Below are 24,838 nucleotides of genomic sequence, written 5' to 3'. Positions count from 1 at the left end.
GAGGGGCTGAGGGGACAGGGGGGGCAGCGGGGACAGGTGGGCTGAGGGGACAGGAGGGGCTGAGGGGACAGGGGGGGCTGAGGGGACAGAAGGGGCTGAGGGGACAGGGGGGCTGAGGGGACAGGAGGGGCTGAGGGGACAGGGGGGCTGAGGGGACAGGGGAAGCAGCGGGGACAGGGGGCAGCAGGGCCGGGGGTAGCGGGGCCGGGGGTCACTGGGGACAGGGGACAGAGGGGACAGGGGTCAGCAGGCCGGGGCCCGCGGTGACTCACGCGCCGGGGAGCCGCGCGCATCGCGAGAGCCGCGCCGCCGCCGCCGCCATGGCCGAGCCCCGCGGCCCCGAGGCCGCCGTGCGCTGCCGCCTCTTCGCGGCCGAGGCCGGCCCCGAGCTGCCCCTCCGCGCCCGGGACATCGCCCGCCGCTTCGCCCCGCTCCTCGCGGGCTACATCTGGCACCGAGAGCCGCTCCGCCTGCGCTGCCAGCCCCAGCGCGGTCAGCGGGGCCGGGGGAGAGGGGGAACAGGGGCTGCGGGGGGGAATGGGGGTGGTGGGGAGGGAGCGAGGGGGGAATGCGGGGTCCGAGGGGGAATGCGGGGTGCGAGAGGGAATGAGGGGTGAGAGGGGGAATGGGGGTGGGAAAGGGAATGGGGGTGCGAGGGGGAATGTGGGTGCGAGGCGGGAATGGGGTTCCGGGGGGGAATGGGGGTGTAAGGGGGGAATGGGGGTGTGAGGCGGGAATGGGGGTGCGAGAGGGAATAGGTGGTGTGAGAGGGAATGGGGGGTGCGAGAGGAGAATGGGGGTGCGAGGGGGAATGGGAGTGTAAGAGGGGAATGGGGGTGCGAGAGGGAATAGGGGGTGTGAGGGGGGAATGGGGGGTGTGAGGGGGAGCCCTGCAGGGAGTCGGGGGGCTGCGAGGAAGGTGGGGGGCTGTTATTAGGTGCCAGCAGGGCAGGAAGCTTGGGATGGGAGGCAGGGGGCAGCGGGGCATGAAGTCACCTTTCCTCTCTCTGTGCCTGGCCAGGTGACATCCCACCGCACATTGGTGGCACCACAGTGTTTGGGGATAATGTGGAGGACGAGTGGTTCATTGTCTACGTGGTGCGGGAGATCACCAGGGAGTTCCCGGGGCTGGCAGCCAGGTAACAACCCCATGACTGCAGTGCCCAGGAGTTGGGGTGGGGAGCAAGAGTCAGAGAATCTTTAGGTTGGAAAATACCTTTGAGATCATCAAGTTCAACCAGACCTGTCTACTACTAAATCGTATCCCTAAGCACTTCATCTACACGTCTTTTAAATACTTCCATGGATGGCAACTCAGCCACCTCCCTGACAATCCTTTCAGTGAAGAAGTTTTTCCCAGTGTCTAGTCTGAAGCTCCCCTGGCGCTACCTGAGGCCATTCCCTTTCATCCTATCCTTGGGCAAAGAGACCAACGCCCACCTTGCTACATCCTCCTTTCAGGGAGTTGTAGGTAGTGATAAGGTTTACCCTCAATCTTCTCTTCTGTGGGCTAAAGAACCCCGCTTCCCTCAGCCGCTCCTCGTAAGACCTGTGGTCCAACCCCTTCACCAGCCTCATTACCTTTCCCTGGATGTGCTACAGGACCTCAATGTCCTTCTTGTAGTGAGGGGCCCAAAACTGAACAGGGTATTTGAGGTGCAGCCTCGCCAGTGCAGAGTACAGCGGGAGAACCACTTCCCTGGTCCTGCTGTCCACACTGCTTCTCATACAAGCCAAGAAGCCTTTGGCTTTCTTGGCCATCTGGGCCACTGCTGGCTCATGTTCAGTTGCTGTCAACCAACACCCCCAGGTTCTCTGCCAAGCAGCTTTCCAGCCACTCTTCGCCAAGCCTGTAGCTGCACAGGGTTGTTGTGTCCCAAGTGCAGGAGTTTGCCTCGTTAAACCTCATCCCGTTGCCCTCAGCCCCTGGATCCAGCCTGTTCAAATCTCTCTGCAGAGACTCCCGACCCTCCAGCAGATCAACATTTCCTCCCAGCTTAGTGTCATCCGTGAACTTGCTAAGGGTGCACTCAGTCCCTTCGTCCAGGTCATTGATAAAAATATTGAACAGCCAGGGGTTGGCGTAAGGTCCTGTCTTCATATTAAGAACAATACCGGCACATGTGTAGAAGTATGTGTGACTCACCCTAGTAAGAAACTGATTTCTCCTTGGCCAGGATTGATGACAACGACGGGGAGTTTCTCTTGATAGAAGCAGCTGATTTTCTCCCGAAGTGGCTGAACCCTGAGAACAGTGACAACAGGGTGAGTAGAACTTCTGCACCTGTTGACAAGTGGCTCACAGCTGGAGTTTTCTATTGTACTATTTGTAGTATTGTACTATTTGTACTGTATTGTTTCTATTTCTATGTAGCCCAGTGAGCTGACTGCCACTGGAAATCCAGAACACTGTCTGTCTCTTACCTGTGAGGACACTTCTGGTCAGGGCTCAAGACTTGTTTTAATTAGCAGCAATGTGTTTTTTTCTGCACAGTCTGTTTTCATTTGGGTTTTAGTGAGCTTCTTGATGCGTGCTGTGGACCACTGGAAACTTCTGATATGTGATTCCGCTCTGCATGCACTTGCAGAATGCTATATAGAGTGAATGTGCCCTGAGAAACTGTTCTAGGGATTTCTGGAAATTGTTAAAGATATCAAGTTGTTCTTCTAGAATTGGTTTGTTGATGAATGGAAGGAAGAAAGAGAACGTTCTTTTCCTAATACACTCTTACCCTAATGGCCAAACTACAGAGTCTGCAACAAAATTATGGAGACTACAGACCTGCCTGGTAGGCTGTGTTGTTCAGATAGGTCCAACTCTCACGCATAAATCTTCTTTAAGAATTGTTCCATGTGCTAAGCAAACTGAATTTTTTTAGAACTGCTGCTCTTGGTGGCAAATGAGAAGGCAGTGAAGCTGTTGGGATATTGATTGATCCACTTTTCCATTTTTTATGTTATTGGAAGGCTTGGATTAACATAGGAACTATGGAATGTATTTGGCAGTGTGATACAATCATACCATATTGCTCTCCTCAGGAGTACTTGTGGATCCACCGATCACTTCACTGTGCTTGATTGCTAGGAGTTGCATCACTGGACTTCTTGGCAGTGGATTTAGATGGAAATAACTTATTTTTTCATGAGCAAAAATTTAGTGTGGAATTTTTTTTTTCCCTAATGACAAGGCTCTTAAAAAGAAAACGGGCAGAACACAACACACAAATTAATTGCAAACCTGTTGACTATTGGTGCTGTTTTCCTTGCATCTGAAAGAACAAGGGAGCTGATAATGTTACATTGATTTCTTTTCTCAGGACCAGGGACCAACAGAGGTCACATGTAGCCCCTGAAATAATGCTTTTCAGTCCCTGTCCTATTCTTCAGCAGATGGATTAAGCTGCCGGATTCTCCCAATGCAAATCTAGTCAAAGAGGAACTTTTGGAAATACTGTATTTAAGGAAACATGATGTATTTGACCACGCTAGTTGCAGTTAAAGTAGGGTGGTTTGTTTAGTGGTTGGATCATGATCTCTGGCATCTGCGTTTACTTTAACTCCCATTTAAAAAAAAATAGTACGCACCCCCTTGGCTCTTTTCTGCATTGTTTTTCTGTTTGTGCTCAGTATTTTCTGTGTTTAAACCAATACATTCATATAGGAAATGGAATTTTGCATTGCTTAGTTTGGGACTGTTCTTATCCCGTCTGATGAGAATGTTATTGTCTGCTAGGTGTTCTTTTACAAAGGAGAACTGCACATCATTCCGCTGTCTGATGAGACTGATGAGCAGGACTATGACCTCTCTACTGCCTGTCCAACGATCTCAGAGGCATTAACGCTGTTATCCACCCGTTCAGAGGAGTTCCTGGCAGCAGAGCCCATTAGGAGGGCAGTGTATAAACGCATCAGTGGGTATGTGGGTCGTTTGGTTTTGTCTTCTGCAACGCTAAGTCCTGGCTCTGGGCTGTCTAGGGTGCTTTCTTGTATTCAATCTTTTCCTGTTAGATGTAGTAAAGCTGCTTCTTTATTATAAGCCCCCAGCTGGAGCTTTTTCTGTGGTGTTCTGAAATGGAGGACCAGTGTCCTATAGGCTGTAGTGTTATCTGAGGGCTCTGAAAGTGGTTCCCTGCTGTGATGCCACACCTAACAATGGCGAGAATTATTCTTCCTTTGCATTTTTCTTTCCTGAAAGTTCTGTCCCCTTTGTAGGGCAGGGGAGGGGATTAAAAACTGAAATGTAGAACCCCCGTGCTTTTCAGAGCACCAATTTGTGACCGGTGTGTTCAGCACTGGACATGACTTGACTGCATGAGCCAGGTGACTCCTGCACTCGGTGCGGTGAAGGATATGGCATAGCTGGACGTCTTAGTCCAGTTCACAGAGATTCATCCTACAGTGTGGGGTTAAATCTTTATTAGCCATGTGTATTTATATGTATGCATATGTATAAACAGACATTCCGAGTGTTAAAGAGGCAGAATTTTAACTTCAGTTTAGAAAATTCTTCTGACACTTGGCCCACAATAGGTTAAGGTTAAAGTGAAAATGAGAATAATAGTTTAAAAAAAGTAATTTGAACTTGGAATACACTTAATGCACTCTGTTGCTATCGTGTGATACAGGTATCCAGAGAAAATTCAGGCCTCATTTCACCGAGCCCACTGCTACCTTCCGGCAGGCATCGTGGCAGTGCTGAGGCAGCGCCCATCGTTGGTGGCTGCAGCAGTCCAGGCCTTTTACCTCCGAGATCCAGTAGATCTACGAGCATGTCGCACTTTTCGAACCTTCCCCCCAGACAAGCGTGTGATGACTATGGTAGGTTATACTTCCGATGCAATTTGCCACTCAGTTGGGTTCTGTAACTGAAGGAGGTTCTGCGGTTGAGTGATAGAAATATGTGGATTTCTCTTTTGAAATAACACGTTTTCTGATTTATTGTTTTCTTTTGTTGCTAGACGTGGATTGCCTGTTCATGACGTTAATAGCTTTTCGCTCTTCGGGTTGGCGTGGCTAGACTTTCAAGTGGCTAATCATGAGAAAAGGGATTCTGAAATCAGAGGTTCCTCTGCCAAAATGCTTGCTCAGTAAATTGATCTAGTTCTGTTATCAGAGCAGTTCAACAGCACTGCCAGCCAGCATGAGGAATTGCTTGTAACTACTCCTAGCTGTTCATTCTCAGGCTTTTCACCTTCTCGGCGGTGCTTACACAGCTCTGGGAAAGCTATTTCATGAAATCTTCTGTGACATTGTCCAAGCAGTTACACCCCTAGACTCCCAAAAAACAAGATTTGGAGTCAAATTTTAGACCTCTAGACTGTTAAGTCAGCTTTGGTTTCATTACTTGAAAAGAGCCCTTACATTTTGCAAAATATACTTTATTGGCATGAATACTGAGAATTTTATAAAATGTGTTTAGACTGAATAAAGTTTACTTACTGAATCATGTTTATCATGTTACTTAATAAGATCTATAAAGCAACATATCATAGGCACTTGCATCTAGTATGTATTTTGCATACAGTCTCAGCTGTTATCTGTAATATGGATGTGTTAAAATAAAATTTGGAGGAGACTGCTGGAAAGTTGATGCCTGTACCCAACACAGTGGCTGCAATGCGTGTTTTTCTTTTGCTCTGGCTTTTTCAGGTTACTTTCACAAAGTGTTTGTACGCACAGCTGGTGCAGCAGAAGTTTGTTCCAGACCGACGCAGTGGGTACACGCTGCCCCTCCCATCTCACCCTCAATACAAAGCCTATGATCTGGGCATGAAACTGGTAATTACTTTTTATGTATTTTGTAGTTAGTCCTTACTTTGCTTTTTTACCTACCTCTGAGAAATTACTCTTGTCTTGTAAGTTGCTTACTTGTATGGAAAAATAGGAGCAAATTTGCATTTACCATTTTTCTGGAAGTACAATATCCTAGGAGTTTGCCTTTACAGAGCAGAGTGCTCCTGTACTCCCACAGATGATAAGTACAAGTGCAGTCTTCATGTTTGTGTGAGGAGTAGCTCGTGCGCTATGGATCTGTCTTCTAGGTTGCAGGGAAATTTTGTAAAGTCAAAATGATCCATTATTGCTGCAGAGAGATTCCAACTTCCAAAGAATGACACTGCTACCTTACTCAGAGTTGGGTTTGACACCTGCTTCTCAAATAGCGATGTCAGGAGATCCATGACAGTCAGTTCTTTATGCAGTTGTTTAAAAGTGCATTTAAATTTGTCACATCTTGAGAACCTCTTGTTGTTCCGTCTCTTACATAGGCTCATGGCTTTGAAATTTTGTGCTCCAAGCGCAGTAAAGTATGTCCTGTTTCTGAGAGAAAGGTGTTAAGCGGTCCCCTGTGGGAGAGATTCCTCAGCAGCCTGAAGGAAAAAGATTATTTCAAGGTGTGTGTGTGTGTCTTAAACATTCCAGGAAAAACATGTTTTCATTCTTGTACTTGTGTAAGTAGTTACAGCTGGGCAAGAAATCTTACTACTGCTGCCTATGGAAAATGAATTAATGTCTTCAAACAAGATAGGTGCAGTTTGTTCCTCTTTGAAATTTATTCATTTCTTTTGGAAATAAAAGAGGAAAAAGCAGATTTGGGCATGAATTAGCACTCCCTGAAAGGAGGCTGTAGCGAGGTAGGTGTTGCTTGCTTCTCCCAAGTGACAGGCCAAAATGTGAGAGGGAATGGCCTCAAGTAGCGTCAGGGGACCTCAGGAAAAACACCCAAAGGGTTCTCAGGCACGGGAACAGGCTGAGTCCCCATCCCTGGAGGGAGTCAGAAGACAGGGAGATGAAGTGCTTGGGAGTGTGATTTAGTAGTGGACTAGGACATTCGGACTCAGTGATCTTAAAGGTCTTTTCCAACCAAACAGTTCTGTGTTTCTATGTAAAGAAAGGGAAAATACACTTGAATAAATGAAACCACAATATGGTTGTGTGTCTAGACATAAATATTCTTCCAAGTCTATACTTAACACCTAAGGACCTATTTGGGTCCATAAATCTGTATTTTTTAATTTGTGTGGCTTTTTGGGTGTTTTTTTTTTCTTTAAAGATACCTTTGAATATCTGTTTGTAGTTGGACATAATTTGACATAAGTCCAATTTGACAATTGAATGTAAATTGACTTCTTATTTGGAGATAAAATTGGGCAGCTCTACCAGGATGCTTCGGTTAATATCTCTACAACGTAGGAAACAGAATATTCTTTACAGTGCTGCAGTGCTACTTCTGTGGATAAGTCCCAGACACTAAGAGTTCATTCATAGTTCCCGTACAGCTGCAGCCTGGTCCTGGTAAATCCACCCTGCTGTGGGGTCACAGTGTTGTCTTTGTGTTTAGTGCACACCATACAATGTTGCAGCATAAGACTTCAGGTCATATTTGGCTGTGAAAACACCTTATCTCTGTTTCCTATGTTCTGTTCCAAGGCAAGTGGCAAAGCAGTGTTACTTGTGTAGGTTTTCTCAGCACTGAATTTCCGTGTCAGACAGTTATTATGAAGCCTGACTGAAAAAGAAGGGGAGGGAGAATTGTTTAGATTCTTACTTATGAGTTGCATTAAATAGGGGGAAATGGAAGGATCTGCTAAGTACTCACAACTGCTGCGCATGGCAGAAGATTACTTCCAGCAATCTGTTATCGAGGCGGAAAGGTAAGAGCTACTTGAAATTTGTGAGTACATTAATTTACCTTTTTTAATACTTGTGAAAAATCTGAACCCTTTTCTCTGTTGTACACTTAACATACGTGCTGGAACCTGTGAGTATTAATTCCTCTAGAATACTTTATACTAGAAGTTACTGTTTGAGTAATTTTTCATCTTGGTTTTGTAAAATGCCAAAATTTTCCAAGTGGGTTAAGAAATGACTGAGAAGCATCATTTGGTTGGTTGGCTATAGAAAGTGTTTAAAAGTTTAGTTGGAAAGCAATCCCACTGAATAATAAAATACCGAATAATCTGTCTCCTTTAGTCAAGACAGACAGCTGGCATTGAATTTAAAATCCTAAAAAATAAACCATTACAAAAATGTATCGGGGTTTGTAAGCTCATGGTTAGTCATGTTAGTTGCTTGAATTTCCAGTCTGTGCTGCTTGGGAGCTGCCATCACTAATGTTTACCAAGACAAAATAAATATAAACAACAAGGGAAATTGAGAAATGGGCTTTGGAGCCATCAACAAGGAATTGCAATGAGTGACTGTGTCTTGTTTTGGCTATTACAGTCTACGTTGTATTCTGGCACTTCCTCCAAATTCGCTTATCTTTTTGTAGGGGAGGAATAATGAATTTGAGCGAAAGCCTGTCTGAATAGTGTGCTGTACCACTGGCATTGTAATGCCAGTAAAAATCCATTTCAGTAAATTGAGTTTTTTCTTCTAGCTATGTTGAGCTGAACCCAGGTGATGAAATCTTGACATTGCTAGAGACAACAACCATAGATTTGGAAGAGCTTGAGAAGGAAGCAGCTAGTCTCCTTCCAGAGGATGGTGAGCAGGACTGGGGGTTGGACTGTCCCTATAACAGCTGCTTAGTTGATGGGGGGAGAATGTTGACAGTGCTGCATCAGTCACTGCATCAGTCTCTGCGTCCACAGACTTTGTCTCCTCCCCTGTGATTGCTACAGGCCCATCACTGGGGATGGAGGCAACCCGATCACTTGTGTAAAACGTAAAGCTTGGGCAAGATCAGCTTCCACTTTCTGGGTTGGTACCACTAGATCAGTAGCACTGTGTACACTTAAACCAGATCAAGTACTTTATGTCAACTGTCTACTGGACAGAAAGTACTTTACCATTTTATTATTATAAACCAGTTCCAGGACTGACGATACAAAGTTCATTACCATGTGGCCTACTCTGATGGCAACACAAGCCCAGCATAAACTTTTGTGTGGCAGGTTTGTTTCACTCATTGGACAGAGGCCAGTGTGCAGTAGAGGTCACATCTGTATTTCTGGATGATGCAGTAGCACACAAATCCAACATTCAGTGTCAAGTGGTCATAGTTGAAGATTGGATTGCCTCTTCCCTTATAGCGAAAGCCTTTTCCTAGAATAATAGAATCACCAGGTTGGAAAAGACCCACCGGATCATTTAGTCCAACCATTCCTATCAAATACTAAACCATGTCCCTCAGCGCCTCGTCCACCTGTCCCTTAAACACCTCCATTTCTTCTTCATTTAGTAGCAAAAGGATTGTCTGTGTCTAGAACAATACCTGCTAGCTTGAAGCTGCATATAAAGCAGAATTTTGTAGTAGTGAAACAAAATCTGAACTCCGTTTTTCTCACCCTCTCACTGCCTTCTACCCTGCGTTATCTACTCTCAGCACGAAAACCTAATAGTACAACAGTAAGCTACGAAATACTAGTAGTAGCCTGAACTGCTTGGATTGGGCCTTGTGGTCTAGCAGACTTGTGCAGAGTAACGACCATGTCCTCTATCCTTCCAGATGACAGTTGGATGGAGATCACACCAGATGACCTAGATAAGATGCTGAAGGAGAGAAGAAATGAGTCCATCCCTTCCTCAAGTGAGGAAGAGCAGAAATATGACTTGGAAGCAGTTGCTGAAAGTATGAAGGCTTTTGTATCCAAAGTCTCAACGCATGAAGGAGCAGAAATGCCATGGTAGTAGCATTTTTATGTTCAGTATCTTGTGTGGAATGGGTTTTCATTCTGCTGCAGCCCTTCGGTTGACTCTGCAGTGCAGAGAATCAGAGTTTAAGAGTTCTACTTAGCAGAGGCCTGAAACTAACCTGTGTCAGCGGATGTGTAGTTGCTTTTAAACCACCTTGATGGCTACTCTGGCACTGGTGCAGGTAAAAATGCTGGAAGTTGCACTATTTTCTAGCACTCTTAGTTAGGGTTTATGGTTTGGTCTTCTCCTTCATGTCAGGAGTTCGGTTTGCTCTCATTTCTGATTCATACCGGCCTCAGACTTCTAAAGGCTTCCATGACCGTCATTTCAAATGTCCTAGCGTTCATCCAGTGTGCCATGCAGTTTATGCCTGTGTCAGGCTTGGGCAAGCACAAAAGCTTTATTTAAAAGTGTTTTTATTTTTCAGGTCGTCTGATGAATCCCATGTTACCTTTGATGTAGATTCTTTTACAAAAGCAATAGACAAAATTTTAGGTGAGATTGCTGCTTTGTTACTTTTGTCAGAATAGCTCTTGCTTATTTGATTTCCCTGGGTTTTCTGATCACCCATGGGTGCTGCGTGGATTTGTTTGCTATCTATACTGATGCTAAATAATACACAGGGGCAGACTCGGAAGAGCTGGATTCTGATGATCTGGATGAAGAACAGGAGTTTGATTTCTCAGATGAGGAAGATTCAGATGCTGAAAATCAAAGACAAGACCAGAAAGCATTACCTAATAAGCTTATAGGCAGCCTCAAGTCTTACATGAATGAGATGGACCGTGAACTGGCACATACCACTGTTGGTAAAAGCTTCACCACCCAAAAGAAAGGGGTAAGTGTGGCTTGAGTTCTAGTTGGTAGCGTAATAGTTCTGAGAGCTTTACTACAAAGAGGAAATAGGCTAAAATCAGTCATTCTTAGTAACGTGATAAAAAACTTCTGATCATGTGCTAACTAATTATGAAAAATGTGCAAGAAAAGTGTGCTGCAGTGGCAGCATAGTATATTTTGGGGGAAAAGAGCCACCAAAGCTTAGCTAAGTTTTAATTTGCATTTTGTTTCCAAGACTTGGTTTCATTTCCCTGTTTTATCCTGGTTCAGTAGTAAGGCAAGCAGCTGCAGCTTGACTTGCTGAGTCGCTGGAGTGGATTGCTCCCATAGGAAGCTGAGGCAGGACTCAGTGACCTCTGTCTTTCGCTTGACACTTGATCTGTACGATGGAAGATGGTGATTTTTAACTGGCACAAGCATTTGGTGACTAAATTCCTGTCTGTCAAGAGACAATGGAACATACTGAACTCTGCTGGCTGTTTCCTTGCTTCTTTGTCATTTATCTTTGGGTTTGGTTTCAGTTTGTATTTTTTAAAATTAGTTTATACAATTTGATAAAGCTTTCTCTTTATACGTATTACAGGCGAGTTCTGCTAATGCAGCTGCGGCTGAAAGTACTGGCTCTGATTCTGAAGATGCTGGGTTGACGCCAGTTGATGTGGATATGAACCTGGTAACAAACCTGCTTGAATCCTATAGTGCTCAGTCTGGACTGGCAGGGCCCACCTCGAACATCTTACAGAGCATGGGAGTGTATTTACCTGACAACACAGATCGTGTCGGCCCTGACAAGGGAGCCACAGGGTGAAGGACTGAAAGGAGGCCCAGCTGGCTGAGAAAAGAAGCACAGAAAGGGTGGCAGTGTCTGGAAGAAGAGACACAGGTGTTGAATTCAAAGCAGTTTTAGCATTTTTTATGTGTGACTTTGAAGATGTGAAGTGAATTCACCTGCAAAGCCATCCGTATGGATCCTATCTAGGGTAGAAATGGGATTTTTCCAGTCCTAACATGTTTTCAGAAAATTGAAATGTGGTGATGTGACTTAAATGAAACTTTTATAATAAAACCTGTCTTCAGTTTTTCAAATCAATGATCCAATTTGCCGTATTTTTTAAATGTCCTTTTCCCTATTACTAGGTGGTTTCAATGTCTGGAAAGCAGTTCATGTTCTGAACTCCTACCTTTCGAGGGAGAGGGAGGAACACTGTATTACAGAACAGAGTTCTCTTGTGGATTTGGGAACACTGGTTAGGTGTTCAGCAGATACTTAATGGCTTTTCCAAAACTACAAATGCTTCATTGCAAGAACTCTGATAATTACTGTATGAATCTGTTCTTTATTAACCAGGAGTGTTTGAAGAGTGATTGGATTCAATATGTAAATGTAGGCTAGAGGTATTTTTTTAAATTTATTTAATAAAAGTAGAAACACAACTTGATACTGGAGATGTGGGTTTTCTTTGAAGGTGTGTATAACCTCCTCAGTGCAGTATGGAAGCTCTTGGAGTTAAAGCATTTTCATAATCAGGCATCTTCTGCATTCTGTTATTGCTGAATGTTGGCAGTAGCTGTGTATGCACCAAGTCTGAACTGTTTTGTTTGGTTTTTTTCAGTGGAAAAACTACCTAGAATGCATTCAGTGTGTTGCTTTCACGCGGAGTGAAAAAATCTTCTAGATATGAAGACTTAGTTTTATCAAGGTAAGTTTTAATTAAATATGTAGCAATTCTTGATTTACAGACAGCAAGAACACAATCCTGACAGATCTGAATCAGTTTCTATATGTCTGTCATTATTTAATTTAATTAAACAGTGTCTTAACTGGTGGAGGAGAAGCTCAGTGGTCGAGTTTTTGAGTTTTGGTTGGGTTTGTTGTTTTATTTTTTAAAACATTCAGAAAAATAGTATTCAGTGCTGCAAAAGCATTGGTCGAACCTGAAGGCATGCCTGATTGTTTTTAAGGGACTGAATTGTTATTGTTGTAATTGATGTTATTACAATTGGTCTGGAGGTTTGGAGTCCATTTAGTGAAGTCCTTGAGAGAGGAAGAGGTAAATGCTGAGGAATTAAAATGATGTGATGGAAGAGAGGCAGCAAGACATGTTTCAAAGGAAATCGGATGCAGGAGTGTTGCAGTTCAGTACAGGAATGTGTGGGTTCCTGTAGTGTCTGGCTGGGCTGGAGGGAAGGCAGCAAGGCTCTTGGCTGCACCATAGTACACTCACATCAGGATGACAAACAGATTGAGTTCACAAACGTGACAGACGTGCTCTGGCACGCGCAGTTTGTTGACTGAGAGAGTGCAGGTGGGAAAGGTGTTTCCACATGCCAACACGAACTGAAAGAATCCCCTCCCAGCCTCTTACAGTAAAATTAACTCTGAAGAAACAAAGCACCTCAATGATGCAAGAAAGCCTTTTTCACTTGTTGCTCAGGTGTCAAGACTCCAGATTTTACTCCTGCTCAAGAGGTTTTTCATCTACAATGGTGGCAGTCACTGCTACATTCCCGTTTTCCCTCCAAGTACCCGTGCTGATGGCTTTGCAAGCTTGGCATTTGAATTCTGATCAAGCAGGCAGGAAGGATGTCAGCCTGATCGGCAGCCGTTCAAACCTCAAACTTTTGCACAGGGTAAAAGGCTTTGTGCCTTTTAGGATTTTTCTCTATCAGAAGCGCAGTCCCTTATTGCAGCTCCTCTCACTTTGGCAGTACCTGACTTCTCCTAACGTGAAAGGTTTGCTCTTCCACTCTCTAACACCAGATAGCGCCGTTTTCTCTTCCTTGCGATGGAACCGGTACTGGTGAGGAAAATGGTGCCTCGAGATATTTTTAGCTGCTCAGATCTCTCAACTAAGTAGGAGCCCACTTAACGTTTGTAAAAAGATTAGGATGTTTTATGTGAAACCGTAAAGTTGAATGTGAACAGAAACAGAAGTAGAAAGCAGACAGGCAGTGGTTTTCCGGGTTTTTTTGATAGTATTACCAGATCCATACAAATGTGAACACTGAAAGGTGCCACTGATCCTTTTTTTAATATCTCTGGAAAAATTTTACATTTGATATCTATCCAAGATGGATAAAATGGGATGTCAGTTCCAGGGGCTCACTGTCCTGTTGATGTTTTGGGACTAACAATTTTATTGTACATTTACTGCAAGTCATGGGATCTCAGAGGTGATCCACTGTACACGGAGGTGTCTGAGGATGATCAGTAAAGAACCGGCTTTGTAGGGCTATGAATCTAAAGATGCCATCAGTCTGGTGCTGTCCTCACTGTAACACAGACTTTGCCTTCAGTAACTTTGGAAGCTTTTGTATCGAGCTTTCATAGTTCCAGTAGAATCGCAGACTTGATAAAGTCCTGTCTAAGCCAGCTGGGAAGTTTGCTGCTTAACCCACTCAGAGATCAGCCGGTGAGCAATGGCCTGTTTGGGAGGGAACCAAGGTAAAAAACTGCCATCATCTTGCTTCGAAGACCTGTGGTCTCTCTTGAGACCCTCCACGATTTCTTCCAGGCCAAACCAACGGGCGTCCTCTAGTTCCAGGGTGTTCATACTGATCTGGAAAGAATTGAGAGAACCAGTTCCTTAAATCCAATTTAAATGTGGGCAGCACTACCTGGCTTGTCCTTCCACCCACAAAGACCTGTGCTAGAGTGCGTTATCCATGCCTGAATCAAGTACTGATGCCAACACAGGAAAGGACATTGCTATCCACCTTCATTGTCTGGGTTTCCTTAGGGAAGCCACAAATCAGGAAGCCCTATTCCATCATGGCACTGTCCTGCAAAGTACCAGTGCTGAACACAGTGATTTACATGGCAGAACCTCTATGTTCTATGGCAAATGTGGTCTGAATACTAGAGAGTACCTCATCTGCCAAGTTCAGAGGGAAAACCAGGCTTTTTTGGGGTCCAGGCTTCTATATATATACAGTGACCTGCACAAAATCTGGCATGGCACAACAGAAGACAGGATTATTTTGAAGTTTGTTCTTTACTTGTAGAGAAAGCTGACGGAAAGGTGTGTTTAGAGAGGTTCTGGTGCCCTCCAAATTAAAGTTTGTGGACTGAAAGGCTGCTATGGAAGGTGTGCAGTGAAATGCCGCAGGGAGGGGAACCAGAGGCTGCTCACCTCAGCCTGCTGTGCTCTCACCAACGCGTGACAAGCTACCATTAAGCAGCTGCTGGGAAAGGGCCAGTGCTGAGAAGCTGAGAACCGCAGTGACTCCACCTCCAGGCCAACCTCTTCAGCCACTTCTCGCCGGACTGTCTCCTCCACGTTTTCACCTAGAAGCAACCAACCTTAGGTAAGGACAGTCTGGCCTTGAGGCAGCAAACCGTGGTGAATAAATGCAGGCACACTCATTTCTGAGGTGTTCCTGTCCTGGCCACGCAGGCTCTGACTGAGCTGACCTGGAAACTTGTCAGCAGGGTGCTCAATTAAATTCATCAGCAATGCTTGCCTCCCTTAAACAGAGGTATCGGAACCATTTTGGGCTTTGTCTGTATACAGATGGTGGTCAAAACAATGCTGACTCTCGTCATCATTTCCCTTTCTAACCTGGGAGATCTCATACTTGTATTACTATCAGGGAGTACAGCAAATGACACACACCCATAGATCCCAGATCTGTCTTCAGACAGACAGAGCTGTTTTGAATTCTGTCTGAATGGCAACACTAATCTGTTTACACCCAGTGTGTTTTTCCCTGATACCACATGTGTTTCCATCTGTGAACAGGGGTCCACTCGATGTCCCATCCTTCTGCCCCAGGCCCTGTGCGTCCAAGGCTGCCCTGCTGGATCAGAGACTGCCTTACCCAGGTCACAGAAGCCTGACAGAGCGGTGTACATCCCCTGGGGAAAGGAGGGCTGTCGTGCGAGGAGACATCGGTTCCCATCAGACACCAGGCTGATAACCACCGGGGACATCTAGCAAATGCATCAAAAAGCAAAGCAAGGAGCTCAGACCAATTGAGTAAGAGTAAATTGTTGCTTTTCCTGGATGGTAGGGAGTCACGGGATGAACACTTCAAGTTCCTAGCCGCATGCTAAGCACTCCTGCCATCTTTACAGGTTCTCCTCTGTGCCACCCAGCAGCATTGGTTTGTCACCACAGAGACCCTGTGCTGCTCACCTCAGCCGCACAAGCGCTCACCTGTGGATAGTAAGTTATTCCACTGGTATGGCAGACACGCTTGCTGCCAGCTACATTTTTCTGAGTGGGCTGCCCGGTTTTGCTACAGTACTGGTGGGAATCGTGCCACTGGAGAAGGGACTGAGCCTGCGAACACCAACAGAAAAACACAAATCTCATTTATAGTTCAAGCAAAGAGAAGATTCATAGCAGTCTACCTGAACGATACTTTGCCATCTTCTCCCCAGCATCCAGTCATGAGGATAAACTCTGATTATGTCTGGATGCCTCTGGAAGGTAAATGAGGGACAGACACTGCTTTGAAAACTGGCTGATTCTGCAGCTGATGTTGCATGCTCCATGCTTTAGCACCCAAATTTGAACATGTCTGGGGGAAGTGGAATAGCATTGTTCTTTATTGGGAGTAGTAACGTGAAATGAACTATTCTAAGGAGTCTCCAACCCAGAATACCTTCTTGAAAAATAGCGCAAGCACCATCAACATTATAAAACAGGAAAAGAAACATGAGCTATTCCTACTTATGGGTCAGGACAGCTGATTTTCACACACGTCTGGTCTTAGGATTTCCAAACATATGGACAAGTAACAGCTTCTACGTGTGTAGTTTCAGAGCAACAGCTCTGAGAAAAGACCTAGAAGTTCATTCATGACATTGAGTTTGCCTAGAAGATTATGGAAAATAGTGCCTGATAGTTGTTGAGCTGAGGACAACCTACGATTGCTGTGACTGCAGGTAAGATCAGTATGTTCCACACTGAACATACAGCAGGGCGATGCTAACTGGCTAATTACTGGGGTCATTTTTAAGCCTCTTGCCTGTTTCCCTTTCTGTTCTAGCATGCTTTTGAGATCGCTAGTTTGGGAAAACTGCTGTAATTTACAGTGTATTTGTACCGAAATCAGTGCAAGTGTGTAGTAAGTACTTCCACAATAAGTATTAGATCGTAAAACAAAACAGGAGACAATGAGAAGGGTTGATGTTAGAAACTGCAACTTTGTAAAGTGAAAATCCTGTACAATACCGAAGCCAGCAAAGGAGAATCTTTCCCATCCACTACGAAAAGAGCCTTTCTTAAGTCAGTAAACGATCCCTTGAGTTCAGACTCAATGACTGATTTATCCAAGGCCCCTGTTTAAGCAACAACAAAAAAAATGTTTGATCTTGTAAATTGCCGTTATTATCCCAAGTTTACGCCTTTCATTGTTCCAGTATAAAATTCCTGGAAGTTCCCATGGAAATGATGTCTCATCAGTGTTAACATTCCCAAATGCAAAGTGACCTGCCCTCAGCCCACCTTTACTGACACACACAGGAACAGCAGTGTGGTTCTGTGCCTCCAACCCATGACGCTCACAGCAGAGACTCTGCTGAGTCCTCTTTGACAGTAAATGTTCACCCAGCAAGGACCAGGGATGCTGCCTGGGCAGCAACTTTCTCCCAGCACATCAAATGTGATGCTGACACAGAGGAAGAGGAATCATCCCAACCTAAATCCAGGGCAAAGTGTGGTACATGCTCATCTGAACAACCGATCAGCACCGAGTTCTCTATCCACTGTCCAGCCTCTTTAAATTTCTCCAGGATCCTTTTCATCTCTAAAACAGCAGGGGAAAGGGGAAGAAAAAAGCTGTGATGAAAGCAGATTCATACAACCACTGATGTTGTCATTGGATCTTCAAGGCACACACTATCTTGGCTTAAGGCAGGGTGCTCATGTGGGAGAGGTGACCAGACAAGTGGTCCCATCCCGGTGGAGACCAAAGTCTGGATTGCCTCCTAGCTGTTGGAAGTTTTGACCATATCAAGCTATAAATGCAAGACTTGTAATGCTTGGGGAGCACCAGTCCATTCCATTTCTCTCCTACACCAACCAATACCTTTCCCTCAAAGAAAACTTCTCCTGCACTACACCAAATAGCCTTTGTCAGTTAGACCTTGCTTGTTTTCCTGCCAGCCCTTTCTCTTCAAAACACATGGTCCCAACTGCTGAAAACTGATCATCTCAAAACAGACTAAGTACATGTTGATACTGTATGTGTGTGAAGAGCAAGAGCTTGTGTCCCCATACCAAGGTTTTAACTCTAAAATAGGCTTTGGTTGCTAACAAATAGTGTGCTGCATCATAGTTACATGTTCCTGAACAGCTTGATAGATTTTCAGTCCCAAAACAATGGGTTGTCTATTGCAAATGACTCTGTATCATTTCAGCCATGTGATCCACAAGGCGTTTCTTTCTGGACATCTGCTTACCTGCCCCACTGAGCTGTGGTACCAAATATTTCATCCCAGCTTTCCGCAGGAAAGGGGAGAGATTGTGAAAGAGGTAGAAAGTTCCTGAGGACTGGGCTTGTCTACAAAGGCTGTCATCTTCCTTTAGCTCATTTAAATATCTGCAGTGAGAAAAGAATTGGGAAGATTAATTCAAGATTGTGTTGAGATTACATGCGTTAAGCTTGTTTGGACGCATTTATTCTGCACAGTGCAGGGAGGCTGAATGGACAGTAAAGATCTTACACACTCCACATGCTTCTAGAGTTAAGGGCAACCTAGTCTACTATTTGATGGTGCCTCTGGTGAAGGTGCCCCGTGTCAAAAAGCATGGCAATCTTTTCTGCCACAGAAGTAGCTTTGAGTCGTGGTCATCCGAGATCGTCAGTAACACAGTCTCTTTATCCAAGAGGTCTGTGCTACAGACAATCATTTATGCGCACAAATCCTCAATCTCCCCCTTTATGCCCCTAACCTGGATGGCTATAAGTCCTGTTTGGCAAGGTCACCAAGTGACTCAGGTGTTGAACATGCTTCCCTCCAGGCTATGTCCATCACCACAGGGTATGTTCTGCCTGCCACGCTGATAGGAGGTAAAGACCAAGCTGAGGTATTGCGGCTCAGCTGGCCACGGCCTGAGCTAGGAAAAGCAGTCACTGGAAACAGGGTCTCAGGATGTGCTGCTTTCAGTTTCTTTGAAGCAGTATTTAAAATGAGGTGAGCAGCACCAGCTCATGTCTGTCGTGTTTTAAGAGACCTTTAGCTGAGACAGCAATCAGAGGCATTCATTAACAGAGTTGCAGCATGGGAGAGCCAGTTCTTATCAGTGGTGAAGGGAATGGAGAGGTTTTGACCATTACCATTCACAGAGCTCACAGAGCGCTGCTGTGTTATTGCTGAACTGTTAAAAAATTAACCCTGGGTAGGTAGGAAGAGGACATGAGTGACAAACTCTGGTCTTCTTACTGTCCACAGGACTCAGATGAGAACTCACCTCATTTTTCTAACATAGGTAGAGTGTAACCTGCAGATGACAAAGGAAGCTCTTCTATACGCTGCTTGAGAAATCGCAGCCATAACCAACACCTGCAGGTAGCTGTCTCTGCCTGAAAAGAGAAACATAGAATATAATACAGTGGCCCTGCAAAGTTAAGCTTGATTTAAAAGGTGCAATAGCCCGCTGCTACCAGTAATCTCCCTCTCAGAGTCTGCAGAATGCTGGCATTTGCTTTCTTAATGATCACTTTGGTCTTGGTCTCGGGTCATACCTCAAACCCAGTTTCAAGCAATTTTTGACTATTTCAAGATACCTCAGTTAGTTTCCACCTCTGAGAGTGCACAGAAGGTCTTGCAGAAATTGCTGTGAGATTGGGGTAAATATTCCAGTCTTAAACCCTGTGCCCTGGGGAATAAAGCAGTGAAGGTGGCTGTGCTCTTGTTTGTTTCCTACACAGTTGTAATGGCCTTGATCCAACTGAATATACCATTGCAGCACACAGTAGATCTGTGGGAAAGGCACTGATGCCAGCAGAGAATGAAAGACAAAATATCAGCTGCAGAAGAGAATTCCCTGAGATAGAGGGGAGACAGCAGTTGCAGCTGAATTGAATAATCTCAAGCTATGAATATTTTCTGTGCCAAAGGATCCCACCACATTTTCAGCTCAGTCAGTCACAGACTGCGATTTGAACTTGGCTTCAGGATGTCAGAAAATAGCCAGAACTACCAATAACTCTAGCATTTATCTGAAAGTGAAACAAACTACGATTCATAATCCTTAGCAATTATTTTGAATGTTTCACTTCTCAGCCATAGCACTTGAAGCCCTTTAAGGAGGAAATTGTGTTTGCTTCCATTTATAGAAGCCTCAGCAATGCCAAAGAAGAGTACAAGCCCTTCCTTTCTGCGAAAGTCAGGATGGCTCCTAAGCCTCCGTGGTGCCAGAGCAGAGGCTCCCATCTGTTCATAGAATCATAGAATCACCTGGTTGGAAGAGACCCACTGGATCATCGAGTCCAACCGTTCCTATCAAACACTAAACCATGCCCCTTAGCACCTCGTCCACCTGTGCCTTAAACCCCTTCAGGGAAGGTGACTGAGCCACCTCCCTGGGCAGCCTCTGCCAGTGCCCAATCACCCTTTCTGTGAAATTTTTTTTCTTAATGTCCAGCCTGACCCTCCCCTGGCAGAGCTTGAGGCCATTCCCTCTCGTCCTGTCCCCTGTCACTTGGGAGAAGAGCCCAGCTCCCTCCTCTCCACAACCTCCTTTCAGATAGTTGCAGAGAGCAAGAAGGTCTCCCCTCAGCCTCCTCTTCTCCAGGCTAAACACCCCCAGCTCTCTCAGCCATTCCTCATAAGACCTGCTCTCCAGCCCTCTCACCAGCTTTGTTGCTCTTCTCTGGACTCGCTCCAGAGCCTCAACATCCTCCTTGTGGTGAGGGGCCAGAACTGAACACAGGAGTCGAGGAGCGGTCTCCCCAGTGCCGAGTACAGAGGGAGAAGAACCTCCCTGGACCTGCTGGCCACGCTGTGTCTGATCCAAGCCAAGATGCCATTGGCCTTCTTGGCCCCCTGGGCCACTGCTGGCTCATGTTCAGTCACTGTCAACCAACACCCCCAGGTCCCTCTCCTCCAGGCAGCTTTCTAGCCAGACTTCTCCTAGTCTGTAGCTGCACAGGGTTGTTGTGCCCCAAGTGCAGGACCCGGCATTTGGCCTTGTTAACCCTCATCCCATTGGTCTCAGCCCATGGATCCAGCCTGTTCACATCCCTTTGGAGCCTCCTGACCCTCCAGCAGATCCAGCTTCCACCCAGCTCAGTGTCATCCTCACACTCGCTAAGGGAGCACTCGGTGCAGAGCTGACACATCAGCTGGGGAGGCTGTGGGGAGAGCCCTGGCATTCCCGCTGGGCGCTGCTGCCGCCTTGGCCAGAGGCACGTGAGGAGGCCGACTAAACAGTGTCTGGAACAGTGTTGTGGTGCCGTGTGTCCGTCCCTTCACCCTCGCGTCCCGCACAGCCTGGGGGGCCGTGATCTCCCGTGCTGACTCGAGCAGTTCTGCGCTTTGCTCTGCAAGGAGCGGCAGGACCTGACCGCGACCGGGGAGAACAAGAGGCGCAGCCTGAACCTGCAACGATGAAACGCGACGTGTGGGCGCTTAACCCCCTCCTCCCTCTGAGCCGCGGTGCCAGGTACGGGTTAGGATCACTGAGGGGTGTCGGGGGGCAGCCCGGCTCCCTTTGCTCCCCACTCACGGCTCGGGCAGCAGCGCAGCCCCCGCAGGCCCCGCAGGCCCCGCCGGCCTCGGCTGGGAGCAGGGGGCCGGGCCCGGGCCGCTCCTCCTCACGGGGGCGCCGGGAAACGTAGTCCTGACCGGGACAGGCCCCAGGGTGCTCATTGACTTCTGCTCCGCGTGCGGCTGCCGAGAGCAAACTCTGTTTTCCACCCCTGCTCCGCTCTCCCAGAGCAGAAGTTACTGCGAGGAGCAGTCTGCTGCCCTAGCGGGAGCTGTGCCTGAGGGGAGTTTGTTCCTCTTAGAGTCTTTCAGTTTTCCTTTGCTTTTCCAAGTTTCTCTGTTTTGGTTTGGGGTTTTTTTTGGTTTTTTGTTGTTGTTGTTATTGTTCTTTTGGGGTTTTATTTGCTTTTTTTCCATCAGTAACGTAAGAGCATTGCTTAAAGTTAAGGACTGTACATCCACAAACAGGAATCATAGAATGAGATTCACCAGGTTGGAAGAGACCCACCGGATCATCGAGTCCAACCATTCCCACCAATCACTAACCCATGTCCCTCAGCACCTCGTCCACCCGTCCCTTAAACACCTCCAGGGAAGGTGAATCAACCACCTCCCTGGGCAGCCTCTGCCAGTGCCCAATGACCCTTTCTGTGATTTTTTTTCCCTAATGTCCAGCCTAAACCTCCCCTGGTGGAGCTTGAGGCCATTCCCTCTCGTCCTGTCCCCTGTCACTTGGGAGAAGAGCCCAGCTCCCTCCTCTCCATAACCTCCTCTCAGGGAGTTGGAGAGAGCAATGAGGTCTCCCCTCAGCCTCCTCTTCTCCAGGCTAAACACCCCCAGCTCTCTCAGCCGTTCCTCATAAGGCCTGTTCTCCAGCCCCTTCCCCAGCTTCATTGCTCTTCTCTGGAATCGCTCCAGAGCCTCAACATCTTTCTTGTGGTGAGGGGCCCAGAAAATACGCCAAGACAGGAAAATATGCCAAGAGTTATATATTTCTAAGGGACAGAGTTGTTTAGTGTTAAAGCACCCAAACTTGCAGCTGAATTTGCAAGTGAAAAGCTCTGATTACAAAGCACGCTTTGACAAGACAGATGTTAGAATAATGACAGTATTTTTCATGCTTGTATAACTTAACAAACGGATTCCTCTCAAATTTGCTACCTAAAAGGAGGTTGCAGAGAGGTGGTTGTTGGTCTCTTCTCCCAGGGGTTGGGTGATAGGACAAGAGGGAATGGCCTCAAGCTGCATCAGGGGAAATTTAGATTGAACATTAGGAAAAATTTTTCACAGAAAGGGTTCTCAAGCACTGGAACGGGCTGCCCAGAGAAGTGGTTGAGCTACCATCCCTGGAGGTGTTTAAAAGGCGGGTAGATAAGGTGCTTGGGGATATGGTTTTGTAGTGGATAAGCATGGTTGGAGCTTATGATCTCTGAGGTCTTTTCCATGATTCTAGGATTCTAAATACTGAAAACATTATTCTGGGCTGGAACCTACCTTCCTATATTCAGCACAAAGAGAATCTATAAACATACGAAAGCAAATGTTTCCAGGGCAGCCTTTTGCTTCTTGGTCATGAATAGAGATATTGTAATTGAGCATTCACGTGATGCAACTTGAGAGAGTAGCTTGTAAAAATGATAAATAGGTTATGCAGGGAAATAGCACTCTTTTTAGCAGCATCATGTACAAGTTTATGTTTAATTATGCTTGGCTTATGTTGGTGTACTTCCTGAAACAGAGCAAGCCCAGTTGTATTAATCCACGAAGCTAATCGGATTTATGGACAAAACACATCCTCCCTTAATAAGATAAAGGACTGAAATATAATCTCTAAGGGCAGTATCCACCCTGCTGTTAAAACAAACAGATTTATTGACCCTAACTACCCCCAGAAACGGATCTTGCCAGAGGAGCTGGCTTTAGAGGGAAGCAGTCGGGGGAGATACTTCGGACCTCAAGCCCTGGGACAGCCTCCAGCCCAAAGTAGTCAGTCATTTGGTAAGTGCACCCCCATCTAGGTGAAGGACAGAACACTGTGCTGAGTGTAAAGGCTTCTTTGAAGGCAGAGGAGTGTAGCCCCTCATGGCAGGGGGGGCCCTTCCAACTCAAACCATTCTATGATTCTATATGCAGCGGGAAAATAACATGGATTAGCCTAATCTATACCTGGCCTCTGTAATGTGCGAAGACATGAAAAGAAAGTAAGATCAGAGTCACTTCTTGTGGCTGATCTGAGGGCTGGGAAGCCATGCAGTCTATGAGAGATACCTCATGCATTTTCCAAGGGTCCAATCACCGGCTTGTGATTGCGCGTTGCTCAATGAAATATTTCTGCAGCACATCAGCAGAGAAGATGATTTCGGAAATAACAGAGGCTTTCTTCTCATTTATTCACGTAATTATTTAATTTAAGGAACACAAATGTTAGTTGTCACTTTGGCACCGAGTTGCTTCTCCGTAAGGATTCTTGAGCCAGGCTCTGAGTTGTGCAAATGGCATCTATAAGCACTGTATATTCTATTTGCCCCCTGCAGATACTGCACTCCATGCTATAAACAATGCTAGGAGTGAAGTGAAGGCCTGGCTGTACAAATGCATCTCTGAAAGCTTTCTGCAGCTTAGTAATTTGAGCTTTGGGCAGTAACCAGAGGAGTGAATCCTTGAGACTCTCCTGATGCAAGAAGAGCAAACAAAAGGAACACACAAGGAGGACAGAAGTGGTGAGAACAAATACTGGTGATCTCTTACATAGCCATGATTGCATAATAGGTACATTTTTGGTCCTGTGTTGCTAAGATTGTCTTAAAATCTCAATTTGTAAAATACTCATATTGGTATTAGCAGTTGTTAAAAGATTTTTCAAGCCAAAGAAGTGGCTGGAAAATGTGATTCTAGGCTAGTAACAGTTATAGTAGCAATCTTGCTTCTTCTTGCTGTTCTGTTCTGTGTCTTTCTAGCTGCCCTCACAAGTAGAAGCAAAGCAGAAGCAAGCATTAGAATTGCTAACAGCTGGCCCTTGCAAAACAACTGTTAATTGCTTTAAATACAGAAAACTGGCAAAAAACTTACAGCCAAGCCACAAGAAACCTCTTGTTAAAAAAAAAGTTTTCTTTTTTTAGGAAGAGCCCAAGGAGAGACAAACCACTTCTTTAAAGAGAAAGTTAATGAGTAGTCTTTCCCTCTATCATTAAATTTTAGATGCAAGCTAACCCAGTCTGGCTTTTCTCTGAAGTTAGCCTTGTAGCATATTACATACTTGATGGACTCTTACAGCTTCTCACACTTAGGGTGGGGAATAATCTGATACTGCTGATCCCATTCTATGCTCTAACGCTTGTAGGGGCGCAGAGGAGAGACTTTGACACCCAAGTAATGTCTTAGCAGGATTTGCTCATTGCAGCTTATTGGGGGAGCATGTATGGATTTGGTCTTTTCCCCTCCCTGCTGCTGTTGGTTAGGGAAGATGCTCAAACTCCAGCACCTATTTACTGCACTGCACCAAATAAAGGGTGATAGGATTCAGCCTCTTGACTGCAGGTTAAGGACTTCATTTTGGGAGCAGACTAGCACCAAGTGATGAATATATGTGAAAATAGCTGAGGGCTCATCGCTTTACAAAGGGTCAGCCTAAGTTAATGCACTTTTAAAAACTAAGCAGTACTGTGAGCTAACGTGGTATGATACAACGACTCACCTGTG

General features: G+C 45.7%; 3 protein-coding genes and 1 long non-coding RNA gene across 4 annotated transcripts in view; 3 read left to right on the top strand and 1 right to left on the bottom strand.

The window, feature by feature from the left end:
* The window catches only part of DNAJC9 (DnaJ heat shock protein family (Hsp40) member C9), a 30,083-nt gene extending 18,173 nt beyond the window's left edge, over positions 1-11,910 (top strand). The window contains exon 6 of the mRNA XM_069863938.1: positions 11,699-11,910. The gene's annotated coding sequence lies outside the window, so the exon portion shown is untranslated. The remainder of the gene's footprint in view (positions 1-11,698) is intronic.
* On the top strand, positions 288-11,566 carry ECD (ecdysoneless cell cycle regulator). Its single transcript, XM_069863904.1, has 13 exons — positions 288-492; positions 1,022-1,139; positions 2,178-2,265; positions 3,734-3,915; positions 4,626-4,818; positions 5,650-5,778; positions 6,267-6,392; positions 7,567-7,652; positions 8,381-8,487; positions 9,452-9,629; positions 10,067-10,134; positions 10,263-10,477; positions 11,060-11,566. The coding sequence occupies exons 1-13, from the start codon at positions 321-323 to the stop codon at positions 11,282-11,284; spliced, it is 1,887 nt and encodes a 628-aa protein (XP_069720005.1). The 5' UTR covers positions 288-320; the 3' UTR covers positions 11,285-11,566.
* A 250-nt stretch (positions 11,911-12,160) lies between the features above and the next one.
* NUDT13 (nudix hydrolase 13) lies at positions 12,161-21,178 on the bottom strand. Its single transcript, XM_069863877.1, has 9 exons — positions 21,159-21,178; positions 18,900-19,011; positions 17,888-18,027; positions 17,125-17,232; positions 16,659-16,765; positions 15,636-15,761; positions 15,298-15,409; positions 14,610-14,764; positions 12,161-14,036 (listed from the first exon to the last, which is right to left on the bottom strand). Exons 2-9 carry the CDS (start codon positions 18,980-18,982, stop codon positions 13,842-13,844), a joined length of 1,026 nt encoding a protein of 341 aa, XP_069719978.1. The 5' UTR covers positions 18,983-19,011; positions 21,159-21,178; the 3' UTR covers positions 12,161-13,841.
* Positions 14,687-16,733, top strand: LOC138724110 (uncharacterized). Its single transcript, XR_011337979.1, has 2 exons — positions 14,687-14,784; positions 15,252-16,733. It is a non-coding gene; the product is annotated as an uncharacterized lncRNA (long non-coding RNA).
* Positions 21,179-24,838: the final 3,660 nt, after the last annotated feature.

Source organism: Phaenicophaeus curvirostris, chromosome 9, assembly GCF_032191515.1.
Source record: "Phaenicophaeus curvirostris isolate KB17595 chromosome 9, BPBGC_Pcur_1.0, whole genome shotgun sequence".
NCBI classification, from domain to species: Eukaryota; Metazoa; Chordata; class Aves; order Cuculiformes; family Cuculidae; genus Phaenicophaeus; species Phaenicophaeus curvirostris.
Note: the sequence above shows the minus strand (reverse complement) of the source record. Positions and strands in the feature narration are given on the sequence as shown.

Bases quoted from the DNA above. Each gene is read 5' to 3' on its own strand.
- NUDT13 (XM_069863877.1), bottom strand. From the start codon at position 18,982: ATGGCTGCGATTTCTCAAGCAGCGTATAGAAGAGCTTCCTTTGTCATC. The intron at 18,028-18,899 runs GTGAGTTCTCAT...TTCTCACTGCAG, and splicing joins ACCTATGTTAGAAAAATGAG to ATATTTAAATGAGCTAAAGG. The intron at 14,765-15,297 runs GTAAGGCAGTCT...GGTTGCTTCTAG, and splicing joins GTCAGGCTTCTGTGACCTGG to GTGAAAACGTGGAGGAGACA.
- ECD (XM_069863904.1), top strand. From the start codon at position 321: ATGGCCGAGCCCCGCGGCCCCGAGGCCGCCGTGCGCTGCCGCCTCTTC. The intron at 493-1,021 runs GTCAGCGGGGCC...GTGCCTGGCCAG, and splicing joins GCGCTGCCAGCCCCAGCGCG to GTGACATCCCACCGCACATT. The intron at 10,478-11,059 runs GTAAGTGTGGCT...TACGTATTACAG, and splicing joins TCACCACCCAAAAGAAAGGG to GCGAGTTCTGCTAATGCAGC.